At 36.1% G+C, this 15,386-nt stretch overlaps 1 protein-coding gene across 6 annotated transcripts in view; it reads left to right on the forward strand.

The window, feature by feature from the left end:
* The window catches only part of ASB3 (ankyrin repeat and SOCS box containing 3), a 112,718-nt gene that overhangs the window by 38,514 nt on the left and 58,818 nt on the right, over positions 1–15,386 (forward strand). For 5 of the 6 annotated variants that reach the window (XR_010405701.1, XM_045885001.3, XM_064572516.1 and 2 more), the window contains one exon: positions 6,780–6,938. The exons of the other annotated variant lie outside the window; for it this stretch is intronic. Coding sequence is in view for 4 of the 5 variants with exons in the window: in XM_045885001.3 (XP_045740957.1) it covers positions 6,780–6,938 (159 nt within the window). In the remaining variant the exon portion in view is untranslated. The remainder of the gene's footprint in view (positions 1–6,779; positions 6,939–15,386) is intronic. 6 annotated transcript variants of the gene reach the window in all.

The raw sequence follows: 15,386 nt of genomic DNA on the forward strand, positions 1-15,386 counted from the left end.
GAGGTAGGCAGAGGGAGAGGGAGAAGCAGGCTCCCCGCTGAGCAGGGAGCCCGATATGGGGCTCTATCCCAGGACCCTGGGATCACGACCTGAGCAGAAGGCAGATGACCAACCGATTGAGCCACCCAGGTGCCCCTGAGGATGTATTTTAAAATAATGATGAAATACAGGGGTTTTTAGTCTTGAGGAGTAAAGTAAGGTCTCTTCTGCTTATTGGTGACAGTGGCATCTTTATATCTGTACCAGTTAACTCGATATTATGGGTTAATCTTAAAAGTTTCCAAACCAAGTTTGACATTTCTGTTATTCTTTATACTTGCTATACCTGTGTTTTATTTAATTCATAATTCTCTTGTCCTTTACAGCTCTGCTGGTATACATAAAAGCGTCTTTCATTATATAATTTCTATCTTCTTGAACTTCATTTAATATTAGTGAACTGCCAGAGATTCTTAAAATATACCTTTTATTAGCATACTAAAGTTATGAAAGTGCTCAGGCCTACACGAAAAGAATGGAAGCATCTTAGATATTTAGAAAGGTTTTGCTTTATTGTTGCTTCAGTTTAGATCCAGAATCTAGCCTAAGAACCATACATGGTCTTCTCATCCATGTTGGAGAAGAGCGTTCAATTGCGGTATGGATTACTTGGAAATTTAATATGCATATATATTTTTTTCACTTTAACTTTCTATTTGAAGTATTAATATAAATAATAGATTTGCTTGTCTTCTTTCCTGTGTTGGAAGTTTATGTAATAGGTACTGAGATTTCATGCATCTTTTCATCTTGGAGGACAATAATGATCTTCAGTGGCAGTTAATCATGCTATTCAGTATTAAACCACTTACTGACTAAAGGTCACTTAAAATCTTATAATTGTAGCATATCACCAACAAATATTTTTATTTGGCAAATATATGAACTAATTCATAGTACTTTTTATTAGTTCAGGTTAAGAAAATATTGTGCTGTCATACTGGGCATGATAACAGATGCTGAAGATCATTAGGTAAATAACAGTGTAGCAGTGATTAAGAGCTGTGTTCAGATGGACCTGGGTTCTGCTGACTCTGCCACTTTATTGGTGTGGTCTTGGACAGGTCTTTTAACCTTTTGGTGCTTCTGTTTCTTCTTCTATAAGATTAGAAATATTCCAACATTCCAGGGGTGCCTGGGTGGCTCAGTCTTTTAAGCGTCTGTCTTTGGCTTAGGTCATGATCCTAGGGTCCTGGGATCTAGCCCCGTGTTGGGCTCCCTGCTCAGTGGGGAGTCTGCTTCTCCTTCTGCCCCTTCCACTCCTGTTCTCTCTCAAATAAATAAAATCTTCAAAAAAAAAAATATATTCTAACATTCCAGCTCAGGCCAGAAACTGTGGGCCATCCTTAATTACTTCCTTTTTCTTACATCCCTCACCCAATCAGCAAATCTTTATGTTGTATATGTGTATATATGTGTGTGTGTGTGTATCTGTGTGAATATGCGTCCATATATTCACATCACTTCTCGTACATATATTCACATCACTTCTCGCTACCTCAGACCACTAAGACCTTGGTCTGAGCCACATATCTCTTGACCTGGATTGCTGTAATAGCATCCTGACAAATCTGTTTCTGCTCTTGCTTCTTCCCCATCCTACCACAGTCTGGTTGTAGTGTATCAGAACCTTTTACAATATGTCAGACTGATGTCTTTCTGTTTTGCTGAGAACTCTGCAATAGCTCCCCATTTCATTCTGAGTAAAAGAACTGTTGCAAAGTGTTTCATAGTATAGATACAATATGTTTAATCATTCTCCTGTTGATGGGCATCTTGTTTCCTAAAATTTTGCTATTATAGGTGGTGCTTCAGTTAACATCCTTATAACTTTGTGCACATGGGTGTGTGTTTCTATAGGATGGAGTTTTAGAAGTGAAGTTGCTGGTGCAAGAAATATACAGGGGTGCCTGGGTGGCTCAGTGGGTTAAGCGTCTGACTCTTGGTTTTGGCTCAGGTCCTGATCTTGCGGTTGTGGGATTGAGCCCCGAGTTGGTCTCTGTGCTCATCGCAGAGTCTGTTTCACCTTCTCTCTCCCTCTCCCTCACTCTCTCTCTCTCTCTCTCAAATAAATAAATAAAATCTTTAAAAAAAGGAAATATGCCTTTCTCTGATTGACTTATTTCGCTCAGCATAATATGTGCTATGGTGAGCGCTGTGAATTGTGTAAGCCTGTTGAATCACAGACCTGTACCTCTGAAACAAATAATACATTATATGTTAAAAAAAAAAAAGACAATAGCAGGAAGGGAGAAATGAAGGGGGGGAATCAGAGGGGGAGATGAACCATGAGAGACTATGGACTCAGAGAAACAAACAGGGTTCTAGAGGGGAGGTGGGTGGAGAGATGGGTTAGCCTGGGGATGGGTATTAAAGAGGGCACGTACTGAATGGAGCACTGGGTGTTATACGCAAACAATGAATCATGGAACACTACATCAAAAACTAATGATGTAATTAATGTATGGTGATTAATATAACATAATAAAAAATGCGCATGCCTCTCAAAAAAATAAAAAAGGAAATATGCAAAGTTAAAATATTGATAGACACTGCTAAATTATTCATAATATTAATCAGAAATTTTCAGTAATGAATGAAATAATTCAGACTAGTTTACACAAAGAAGTGTGTGAGTACCAGGTGTTGTATATAAGTATTGAATCACTAAATTGTACACCTGAGACTGATATTACACTGTATGTTAACTAACTGGAATTTAAATAAAAATTTAAAAGAAAAACTTCAAAAAAAAAGGGGGGGCGGAGAGTGCTTATGTAACTAAGTCTGAGTGGTAGGTCCCTTTAGGCATTGCTGGATGCTCCTGTTGAAATGATGTCAGCGGGACTCAGGGTCTTACTTTCTCTTATCTCTGCATTTCTCTATGTTCATTTTATCCTCCTGTAGCCTTTCTCTCTGGAGCCAACCTTTTCTTAGAATTCCTAAATCATATTGAGATGATGCACATTGTGCAAAGTATGTGACTATGTAAGCTACCTGAAATGGACAGTCATCACTCTTTGTGATTGGCACATGTTAAATTTGTTTGGTCATCATCAGATTGTGGCCCAGCTGTTGACATAAGGTTCTGATCTTAATACTTAACCTATGTTAACCTCTATGTAAATAATTAATCTCTACTTAAAACCATGTGGTTTTGCTTTCCTTATTAGGGGTTTGCAGAAAACAAAAGTCTACCATCTTTCACTTAAACAAGTAAGCGAATTTACTATTTATAAGTAAAAGGACACTTTGGGTTAGGAAACATAGGGTTATGGTATCATTGCCAGAAAGTTAAAGTCAACTCTAGTCATTGCTGTACAGGCATCAGGTGGCTGGATTTGGTCCAGCTGACATGGCCCCAATCCTGAAAGTGCAGCCATGGAAGAAATCACAAGTTGTTATAGAAGAACTGAAGTGCCCATTATGGGTTTGTCCATTATGAAGTCTTTAATGCCTTTACATTTAAAATTTCAATAAGAATAGAAGCAGAAACTACTTTGCCTTCCAGTGAGAACTAAGTAGAGGTTAAGGCATTAAAAACTGAGTATTATGATTCATTTCCCCAAGAATCCTTATAAGGAAAGGAAGACAAAGAGAGGTGGTTGATAGTCCAGTTCAAGATAGATAAGGTTCCTTTTGTCCCCACAAATCAGTTAAGGAGGGCAGTTTATTATTGGAATTTTCAAAATCAGTTTATATTGGGTCCTGACCGCTTTCTTAAAATGATGTTTTGGAGGGGTGCCTGGGTGGCACAGTCAGTTAAGTGTCCGACTCTTGGTTTCGGCTAGGGTCCTGATCTCAGGGTTGTGGGATTGAGCCCTTCCTCGGGCTCCACGCTCAGTGTGGAGTCAGCTTGAGATTCTCTCCCTCTGCCCCTCCCCCACGTGTACATGCTTGTTCTCCCTCTCTCTTTCTCAAGTAAATCTTTAAAACGATGCTTTGGGGAAAAAAATGATGTTTTGGAGACTTTCCCAAATTTCTCACAACTGTGACAGTACATAAATACTGTAATTCTGTTGAACCCCTTTGAGGGTTTAGGCCAGCTGTTTTATCTTTTTTTTTTTTTTTTTTTTTTTTTAAAGATCAGCTGTTTTATCTTTGTTTTACTGTTAAGGAACCTGTGCTTCATAGAGTTTGAGTAACTTACCCAAAGGGTAACCCAGAATAGAATTGGTGGAGCCAGGATTGCAGCCCAAATCTTCTTCTTCTTTTTTTTTTTTTTAAAGATTTTATTTATTTATTTGACAGAGTGACAGTGAGAGAGGGAGCACAAGCAGGGGGAGTGGGAGAGGGAGAAGCAGGCTTCCTGCGGGGCAGGGAGCCCAATGTGGAGCTCGTCGATCCCAGGACCCTGGGACCATGACCTGAGCCGAAGGCAGATGCTTAACGACTGAGCCACCCAGGCGCCCCTGCAGCCCATATCTTCTAACTCCAAATCCATTGTGTTTGCCAAACCATGTTACTTTTCTGGTCCAGTGGTTTTAGAGTTAGCTATTTAAATGTATCTATTTTTTATTTCTTTTTTTTTTTTTTAAGATTTTATTTTTTTGAGAGAGAGAATGAGAGAGAGCATGAGGGGGGGAAAGTCAGAGGGAGAAGCAGACTCCCTGCTGAGCAGCGAGCCTGATGTGGGACTTGATCCTGGGACTCCAGGGTCATGACCTGAGCCGAAGGCAGTCGCTTAAACAACTGAGCCACCCAGGCCCCCCCCCCTTTTTTTAAGAGTATCTATTTTTTTCTATAGGTAAAATCTTTTAAGATCTCAATTTAGTAGTTAACTGACTTCACTATTTTTCCTCCTGAGAAGTGCCTTTTCTTTATTTCATAGATAATTGCACAGGTGTTTTTGGGTGTGTGTGTGTGTGCACAAATCACTAAGGGTGGCCCTCACTCAGGTGGGAATTAAGCTCCCTTCCTTGAGGGGGGAGTATCTACATAAATTATATGGAATTTTTCTGATATTTAGAATATCTCCTCTCTTCCATTTATTCAGTCATTTATATCTGCCAGGACTCATATGTATTAATTTTATACATTGGGTTATAATTGAATGTGATGTTACTTATTTTGTTGCTCAGATTGTTCTAGCTTTTGTCATTGAGTGCCCTTTCAGGTTGGCTCTTGTGTTTCTTTGACATGCCCCCATGTTTTTTGGCCCTTTTTAAAATTTTTTTAAGATTTTATTTATTTATTTGAGAGAGAGAGAGCTTGAGCAGGGGGAGAGGCAGAGGGAGAGGGAGAAGCAGACTCCCCTATGAGCAGGGAGCCCAACGTGGGGCTTGATCCCAGCACCCTGAGATCATGACCTGTGCCGAAGGCAGATGCTTAACCAACTGAGCCACCCAGGCATCCCTCCACCCCCATGTTTTGTTTTTTGAGCACTTTTTTAACTTGCTGAACCTGGGAGATGCTTCAGGCTCATTTTGTATATTCTTTGTGCCAACCCTAGAATCAGCCATTTTCTTAAGAGCCCTGGTTCCTTTTATTGGAGAATGGTGCTCAAAATTAAGATCTGGGCACTGAGTATGCTTATGGCTACTGGCATGTCTTTACTTTTAAGCCCCTTTAGCAGACAGAGCTAGGAAATATATTTATTATGACCCATGTGTATATACATACTTAAAAGTATTTCTATATCTATCCACCTATATCTGCATTAAAGCTAAATACAAGTTCATACTGATGTCTGGATTTTAATCCAGTACCATATGGTTCCTTCTAGCTTTCTACCTTTACTTCTCTGTAACCTCCCTTTCCAAAAGTGTCTCTTTCCAGCATCTGACACAACATTGGCATAGGTCGGCTACCTTTCAGCCATCATGTCTTCATCTCTTTTTGCTTCTGATGGCTCCTCCTCTCCCTCATGGGCACCCTCCTCTGCCCTTGTGTCAATGCCACATTGTTTTACTTATTCTAACTTTAAGATCCAGTGTAGTATGCAAAGTAAGTCTAGTCTCCTCTCAGTTCTTGCTTTCTTTATTTTTCTTTGTTATTCTTACCTCCCCTCCCCTATCCCTATCAACTTCAGTCACTTTACCAAGTATAAAACCAGCCAACCAAACAACAATGCCAGCTCTTTTGGCGTTTTGATTAGAGTTATAATAAATTTGTTAATTATTTTGGGAAGAATGAGCATCTTTATAATACTGAGATTTCCCATTTGGAGCTGTCTGTGTATCTATATATATCTCTGTGTTCCTAGGTTTTGTCTTAACCTTATAGTTTTGTGGATATCTGAATAAACGTCAGTTTCTGACTAATCTGGGAAACACTGTTTTTGTGATATGAACTACCTTCATGTTATTAGTTGAGTACAAGGAAGTAATGCTTGAGATGAGACCATTTCATAGAAACTTAGAAATAAAAAAAATCAAATTTATCAGTATTTCAGTAAATCTTGCTTAAGCAAATATTTGGTGCTACATCATCTTCAGATCTTGCTTTGGTGTTACCTTTCAACTCCTGCCACTTCTCTTCCCCTACCCACCAAAAATTAGAGAATAGAAAATGAGTTTGTGGGCAGAATTTGTATGTTAAGAATACCAGAGAGCTTTTTACATCATGACCCCTGTAGAACTCTTTTTTAAATTTTCTAGATGGTTTTAAACTCAGGCCTCCCATTTATAATTGTATTTTAATATTTCATTAAATTCTTCTTGGAATCTTTGCTTTTTAATCACAAGAAATAGCAGCAATATCTTCCAGTTCACATTTTTTTTATTTTTATTTTTACATAGATTCATCTGAAAACTACATTAAGACAAAGACTTTTGAGGGCTTCTGTGCATTACATCTTGCTGCAAGTCAAGGACATTGGAAGATTGTACAGATTCTTTTAGAAGCTGGGGCAGATCCTAATGCAACTACTTTAGAGGAAACCACGCCACTGTTTTTAGGTGAAGTATGCAATTTTTGGTACAGATGTAATTTTTTTATTTTTTATTTATTTTTTTCTTGAAGAAACTAAACTTTAATTTACCCCCAAGCTGTTGTACTTACAGTATTTTCCTTTGCAAAGATTATATTGCCACTTCTTTGATTCTGAAACTGAAAAGGTATCCCTATTGTTTTCCACCCTTGGGTGATAGCATCTTGGAAATATTTTTAAGTCTTTATTTAAAGTTGTAAAATCTGTTCTAAATTGTAGCCACCATCACTGTTGTTCTCAATATTGTTCTGAAGACTTTGGATAGCTTAAATTGTAGCAATAGTTACAAGGTTACCTGTAAATGTTTTGTTTGCTTTTGCTTTGTATTAAGAAATTGAGGTTTTATGGAAGAAATCACCAGCTAGTCCTTTAATGTCAGTTAATTTGTTGCCTATATATAGATCACTATTCAGACTTCTTCAATTATGGATTATTTTTAATTCCTTCCTATTTTATTCCTATTCCTATTTTTAATTCCTAGGACTAAAGGTCAAATTCTAAAGGGCACACTTCCACTACTTGTCTTTTTTTCTTCCCTCCCTCTCTTTGATCCTGTTTTTCCTCCCTTTGATCCTGTTTGTCATTAGAGACGTTGTGGCCCATAAAGTTTAGAAGAACGTGAGAAAATTAAGAGAATAAAATATTTGTGTAGAATCAGTGTATCTGGACTACAATTTTCATCCTACCCTTTGTAATTTGTATGTACATTTATTTGCTATAGTTTAGTTTCCTGGCTTGTAAAATGAGAGTATAGTACCTATGTAGTTTTTATTGGACTGAGAATAAAATGAGGTGCCTATGAAAGTACTTTATTTCTTTTGAGCATAATGTATACTTAAAATTTATATATAGTAAAAGTCATTCTTTTTAGTATATAGTTCTATGAGTTTTGATGTGTGCATAAAATTGTGTAATGACAGTAATAGTTAATACACAGAACAGTCCCAACACCTCCCACCCCCCCAAATTCTATCATGCTGCTTATTTTTATTTCAGGCTGCCTATTTTTAATCAACCTCCCCCGGAACTTTACCCCTAACAACTGCTGATCTATTTCCCTCCCTGTATTTTGCTTTTTTGCAGAATATCATAAATATATATAGAATAATACAACATATAACCTTTGAGGCTGACTTCTTTCATTTAGCATAATGCTTTAGAGATTCATACATGTTGTTTTGTTATCAAGAATTCATTCCTTTTGTTGCTAAGTAGAATTCCATTATATAAATGTACCACAGTTTATCCATTTACCAGTTGATAGACATTTGAGTTGTTTTCCGTATTCGGTGATTATGAATAAATTGCTACAAACATTTGCATGCAGGTTTTGTTTGAATATAAGTTTTAATTTTTCTTAGATTAATACCTAGGATTGTTGGGTCTTGTGGTGTGTGTGTGTTTAACTTTGGAAAACAGTTCAGAAACTTCTTACGAAGTGACTATATGGTTTGTATTCCATCCCTCCAGTAATGTTTGATAGCTTCGGTTGCCTCACATGCTCACCAACAGTTAGTATTGACAAGTTTTCCTTTTTTGCTTTTAGTGACATCTCATTGTGGTTTTTGTACTTTTCCTGGTTGCTAATGATGTTGAACATCTTTTCATGTGATTATTTGCCATCTTTCCTTTTTGTCACCCATTACTTTTGTATTTAGACATTTTGTTTTGAAATAATTTCAGACTTTTGGAAATGTTCTCACAGTACAAAGGATTCATATACTTTCCCCCCAAATCTTGTTCTTTTGCTGTGTTCACTTTATGATTTTATTTCTTTCTCTGTATTTATCCATGTATTTTTCTGAACCCTTTGAGATTAAATTATAGATATAATGCTTCTTTACTGATAAATACTACGGTATGAATTTCCTAAAAGCAGTGAAATTGTCTTATATGACTGCCGTATGATGATCAAAATCAGGAAGTTAACATTGATACAGATTTGTTATTTAATCTACAGTTCTTACTCAGTTTTGCCAGTTGTTCCACTAATGTCCTTTATACAGCAACAACAAAATTTGTTAGTTCAGGATCCAGTCCAGGATCATTTGTTAAATTTAGTTGTTATGTCTCTTTAGCTTCCTGTAATTAGGAACAGATTTTCACTCTTTATCTTTTATGATTTTAACATTTTTTTATTTTAACATTTTTGAAGAGTTCAGGTCATTTATTTTGAAGAATGTTTTTCAGTTTGGGTTTGTCTGATTTTTCTTGATATAATTCTGGTTATGCATTTCTGGCAGGAATATCAAAGACATGAAATGGTATCTTAATACATCTTATCAGGAAGAATATGACCCATTACTGGTGATGTTAATTTATTAAAGTATTTTGAATAGGTAAAATGTATAATTAGGAAGATGCTTAATGGAAGTCTTGCTATAATATGGTTAGTGTTTCCCTGAGGGGAGATAGCTTTTTTATATAAGGTTTTTTTTTTCACATGCACATTTAACTCACTTTGGATATTGTATACACAACTACATAGTAAGCTTTCATTGTGGCTTAGCCATGTACAGTCTCTGTTTGGGTTGCTGTCTTTAAGAAATCTACCATATAGAGGAGTGAACAAAATTAATTAAGTCCTATAAAAGAGATAGAAATGAAGTGTTCAAGATATTAAAAGAAGGCAATATTAGTCCCCTTGGGATAACAGAGGAAGACATGTAACTGTATTAATAGTAACTACAACATTTATTGAGCAGAGTGTATACCAAACCCTGTGTCAGATGTTTTACATGAATTAGCTACGTTATATTTTTCATGATGATTCTGAGATATGTACTATTACTATTTCTGCTTTTATAGATGAAGAAGATATAAAAACACTGTATTTAGGACCAGAAGAGCTATATTTAAGTCTTGATCCTGCTGTTGTCTGCATATTGGTTAGAAGAGCACTTCTTGAATTGATTTGATGAGCTATTAATAGAATTAATAGATGTTCATTGACAAAAGGGTTCCTGATCAACTTGTGTTTGGGAAATTCTGTGTACTGTATTCCCCAATGTAGAAAAACAAAAAACATTAGCTCTGTAGCTTAATGTGTCCATCCAGAGAGAAGTGTCTTCTGCCCTCTCTTACCCCATTTTTGTGTCTTCATAGCCCTTTTACTGTATTGTATTTATTTGCTTTTTTGTTAATTGACTGTCCTCTCCACTAGAAAGAATGCTCCATGAGAGCAGGCATTTTATTTATCATGTTCACTGTTGTAACCGTCAAACCCAGATAAGTGCCTGGTGTATGGTGGCATTTAGTAAATTATTTGGTGAATGAAAGTGTCTCTCAGATCTGCTATAAAACAACACTTGTTTTAACTTTAACTCGGCATTTTGAAATGCATTTGACCATAATATTCTTTTTCTTTGTGGAACACTTAGAAAAATCTCAAAGAACATTAACATTCCACGGAACGATTTGAGAAATGCTCATCTGGTAATTTAGTTTACAGTTTCAAAATATAATAGTCCTGTTTATGAAATTCAGTATTGTGCTTCCTTATATAAGTATTTGAAGAAAATCAGAGATGCAGTTTTAGTGATTTCTATTTTAGGATATAGTTAACTTGTGATTTTTTATGTTACTGAAAGAACAGTTGCTAAGATAATTCAAACCAGTGAATAACTTTAAATCACTTATTTTTAGTAATTGGACTTACTTAGTTTTTTGGCAGCAAACTGACTATCCTAATTATGTTTTATATTGGCTAATACAAAAAATACTTTGATTCAAGCAAGGAGGTTAACTTCAAGGAGATGTAGTACTTTTTATGTGCCCAAGTACAGCATCAATTGTATCAGGTCCTTGTTTGGAAGTAGACTATTTCTTTAAAAAGGAAAAGTTTACTTTTAGCTTTTGCAAGAACACAGGGTTGAGGGATGGACATATGACTCCTCAGTTAGGTGATCTGTGCACAAGCGTCTGCTTGCCCCATAAATACTATGACAAACTTCAGCAGTCTGTTTTGCTTACTTGTATCTCCCTCTTTTAAATAACCATAGTGATCCATGTTTCAGTCTATAATGGAAGAGATTCTTTTATTGAAACAAAATCTAGGATACCTCAAGATTTGCAACAAACTATTTGCAACAAACAAGATGATAATGTCTTGATGAGCAGAGTGGCTGGGCCATTTGAACTTAAAGTGAGAAAGGGGGACTGCCCATCTGGTGTAGCTTCCTTCCCGATCTTTGAGTTTTCTTCCAAAACTGTTCTTTGCTAAAACTTTTAAGTGTTGAAGTATGTTTTCCTCTCCCTGCAACGGAAGCTATATTCCTATACATGTTGTAGTACCTGTCTTAGTGGCCTAGTTTACCACCTAGACTGTTGCTGGAGGCTATAAATATAAACCTGGAGGATTAAGGGATAGAAAAATGAATATAAAACTATGGAAACTTGATAGATGACTTAGAAAAGTCATTGACATCAGTGATGTTTGAGTATGACTGAAGTGAAGGCTATATGCAGAGAGAAAATATATTACGCCACCATTTATAATGAGAACATACTTTCTACACAGAACTCGTCAAGATTTTTATTTTTTAATTAGGCTGCATGCCCAGCATGGAGCCCAGTGCGGGGCTTGATCTCACAACCCTGAGATCAAGGCCTGAGCTGAGATCAAGAGTTGGATGCTTAACCGACTGAGACACCCAGGTGCCCTTCATCAAGATTTTTATAAAAATGAGTTCAAAAGGAAACTTTTCAGTTTCATGGCAGTAAGAATCAAAATAAGAAAACCTCGCAAGAAGGGAAATTCAGGAAACTTCTCTTTCCGCGTGAAAATTGTCCTTGAACATCTTTTTGTTAACATGCAGTTTAAAGTTTATATTTTATCAAAGAGTCTGCCCCCTTGTTTCTTTTCTTTACCCTTGCCTTCTCTCCCCATTCCCTTTTCTTGCCTTGTGAATACATACATAGTAAATAGTCTAAGGATAGATTTGTCAGATTGCTTTGGAATAAGAATATCCTTATTTATAAATATAGTAGATTCTAAGTGAAAACCCAGCTAATTTTATAGGACTTAAGTTTTCTTTTTATTTTGCTATATATAAAACAACACTGATTAATTGGAGGCTTGAAATCAACCCAATGTGACTTCATAGAACAATTTTTATGGGAACCGCACAGCATGCAGTTCTGGCTTTTGATTGATTATTTTCCATTTTTTGTTCTTCTGTGTGTCTGTTTATTCTGTGTAACCTTCGATATTAAACATAGCAGGAATGCTTAATAAGAATAAAGTGTTTTATAAAAGTGTTATGTGAGGCTGCCTATTTCAGTATTTAACTGTGAAATGTGTCATACTTGAGCTCATGTGGCATATCCTTTAACTCTGACTCCACTAATATATTCCAAAATTGAACAAACCACAACCTGTTTCCCTTTTCATTAGTATTTTCATGAATCAGTGGTCATTGATAGGGCTAATTTTCGAGGTGCTAGCAATTTTGAGGTTTTGAATTCATATATTTAATATGTATTATGTTAATTAAACTTTATCTTTGGAGTTGTTTTTAGATTTTTCAACAGAGATTAATTATCATCTTCAGGGATTGTAACGCGAGCATTTTTACTTGAGGGCATGTTCTTGAAAATCAAGTTTGAGTTTTCCCAGATCAAAAGTATGATATTCACCAAAAAGTTGTATTTTAAAAATGTTAATTTCTTTTCTGTTTCTTTTTTAAAAAAGATTTATTTATTTATTTATTTTAGAGAAAGAGAGATAAAGAATAAGAGACTATGGACTCTGAGAAACCAACTGAGGGTTCTAGAGGGGAGGGGTGTGGGGGATGGGTTAGCCTGGTGATGGGTATTAAAGAGGGCACATACTGAATGGAGCACTGGGTGTTACACGCAAACAATGAATCATGGAACACTACATCAAAAACTAATGCTGTAATGTATGGTAATTAACATAATAAAATAAAAAAAAAAAGTAAGCGCACACACACATGGTGGGAGGGGCAAAGGGAGAGAATCTTTAAGCAGATTGCCTGCTGAGTGTGGAGCCTGACATGGGTTTTGATCCCAGGACCCTGAGATCATGGCCTGAGCTGAAACCAAGAGTCGGACGCTTAACCTACTGAGCCACCCAGGTGCCCCCCCGCCTTTTTTTAAAGATTTTATTTTTTTTAAGTAATCTCTATATACCTCTACACCCAATGTGGGGCTTGAACCCACCACCCTGAGATCAAGAGTCACATGCTCTACCAACTGAACCAGAGAGGTGCCCCTAGTTTTAATGTTTCCTGATGTAACTTTTTATTATTTTGTATCACACTCTTCCATGTAAAACATAGACAATATCTTGTTTCTTAAGTAAGCAATTATGAAACTAGAATATGTATTATCTGTCTTACATTTACCTTCATGCAATTAAATCTATTTGTATAATCTGTCATTTTATTAGCCATGATTCAATAGATTTAAACTTCCAACTTTTAAAGATGAGGAAATCATTATCCTTAAATTGTCCTTATGTAACTTTTTTTTCTTCTTTTCCCTTCCCAACTTTTGTTAGTTATATCATATTTGCATGTTAGTATAATCACATTTGCAACCTGTTCTGGCTTCTTAATTCCTTTATTTAATTTTATTCTTAGTTCTATGGTTAAATAGCTTAGAAGTTTGTCACCAGTTACTTTACCATGGCTTTTCCAGCTTTGCTTGGCTAACTAAATTCTTCCTTTAATAGAGTCCTCTAAAAGGACCTGTGGAAATAATGTTCCCTGAGTTCTGCATGTTCATAATTGAATAGTGATTTTGTATTTGAGCAGCAGTTTGATTAAGTGTATAATCCTTGAGTCATACTTTCTTTAGGAAGTTTTTTTAATAGTAATCTATTATGTTCTAGAGTTGAAGTTGGAGGCCAGCCTGATTTTCTTTTCTTTTTTTTTGTGACAATATTTTTGCATGTCCATTCTGGGTCAGTTTTTTTCAGAGATATGGTGCCTTTCAATAGATTTATCTGTCTATCTATCTATCTGTCCACCCAACTTGGGGCTCAAACCCACGACCTGGACATCAAGAGTCACACATCTTCTGACTGAGCCAGCCAGGTGCCCCTCCAATATATAGATTTAGTTTTTCTTTATTATTTTAGTAAAGCCTTTTGGAATTACATCTTTAAATATTTGTCTCTTCTGTGATTGTGATGGTCTTCTTGAGCTCCCATTATTCATATGTTGGATATCCTGTTTTTTGTATCTATTATTTCCTCTCTAATCCCCTCTTAAAATTCATTTACTTTATTTTTCCTTTTTTTTAATCTTCTGTGTTCATTTTCAGAAATATCTATTCTCTATAATGTTTTTTTTCCAGTTTCAACAGCATTTCTATGATTGTTTCATTTTCTCCAGGTCTTTTCTAAATCATATATGTTACATAATTTCCTATCATCTAGACATCTTTTACCTGAGCTCCTATATCTCAGTGTTATGCCTTTTCTCCTTAACTTTTTTTTTATTACAGCTTAAGTTTTAGCTACGATTTTCATTACTTTGTGGCGATATTTTTGTGATAAGAGGGTTTTTATTTTGTCTACTGATAGTTTTTCCTGAAATTTTCTTCCACCCCCCCCCTTTTTTTTTTATAACTTTGTATGGATTTGTGCTTGTTTGTTTGTGATAACTTATCTGGAAATGTGAGTTTTTGCATGGTCAGTTATTTTTAGGAGTTTTTTAAGAGAAAGGAGCTAGAGCCACATTCCAGAAGAGTTAGGGTTTTTGGTTGTTGAGTTCATTTAGCTATTTTACCAGTCAGTGGGCACAGACGGCAGCTGTGGGGTTTTTGCAATGCAGCTTCCCTTCTATGGAAGCAGAGACAGACTACTATTGCAAATACAGTTTCCTTGTGTGATTCCCTGTTAGACCCTGTTCTGACTTTCAGATTTCAACTGGGTCCAGGATGTTCTGTCAACGGCCCAGAACCCTATCCCTCTGCTGGGAATTTATGTTTTGCAACTTAGAGCGAGCCTCTCACCTTTGAGGAGTTTACTTTGCTAGCTCTTTCTGCGATGTGCAGCTGAGACATTGCTCCCTTTCCTCCCTTAAGTACCCAGGATTGACATCCTTTCTTTAGGAAGTTCTTATACCTATTTTTGGTTTGGAGTTTTAGCTGGATCCCAGTTTTGCTAAAAATTGAGAGTGTGTTTTTATTTCTAATTTTCTCTGCTGATTTTGGATTAATTGCTTTTGGATGCTTTCTAAGAAGAGTAAGGGGAAATGCTTGCTTAATGCCCCCATAATAAAATCGGAAGTCCTTATTAACTTTTAAAGTAGAACAAAAATTCTTGATTTCAGTATTTTGCAATAATGTAATATTCTAGTATAGACCTAGATGGGCTCCCCCTCAACCCCACCCCACCCATATAGTGCAATCTCTGTTCTCTTTAGATACCATAGAGCAGTGCCAC

Source organism: Mirounga angustirostris, unplaced genomic scaffold (genome assembly GCF_029215605.1).
Source record: "Mirounga angustirostris isolate CCGP_5_RB_7025 unplaced genomic scaffold, mMirAng1.0.hap1 SCAF_10, whole genome shotgun sequence".
In the NCBI taxonomy this organism is placed as follows: domain Eukaryota; kingdom Metazoa; phylum Chordata; class Mammalia; order Carnivora; family Phocidae; genus Mirounga; species Mirounga angustirostris.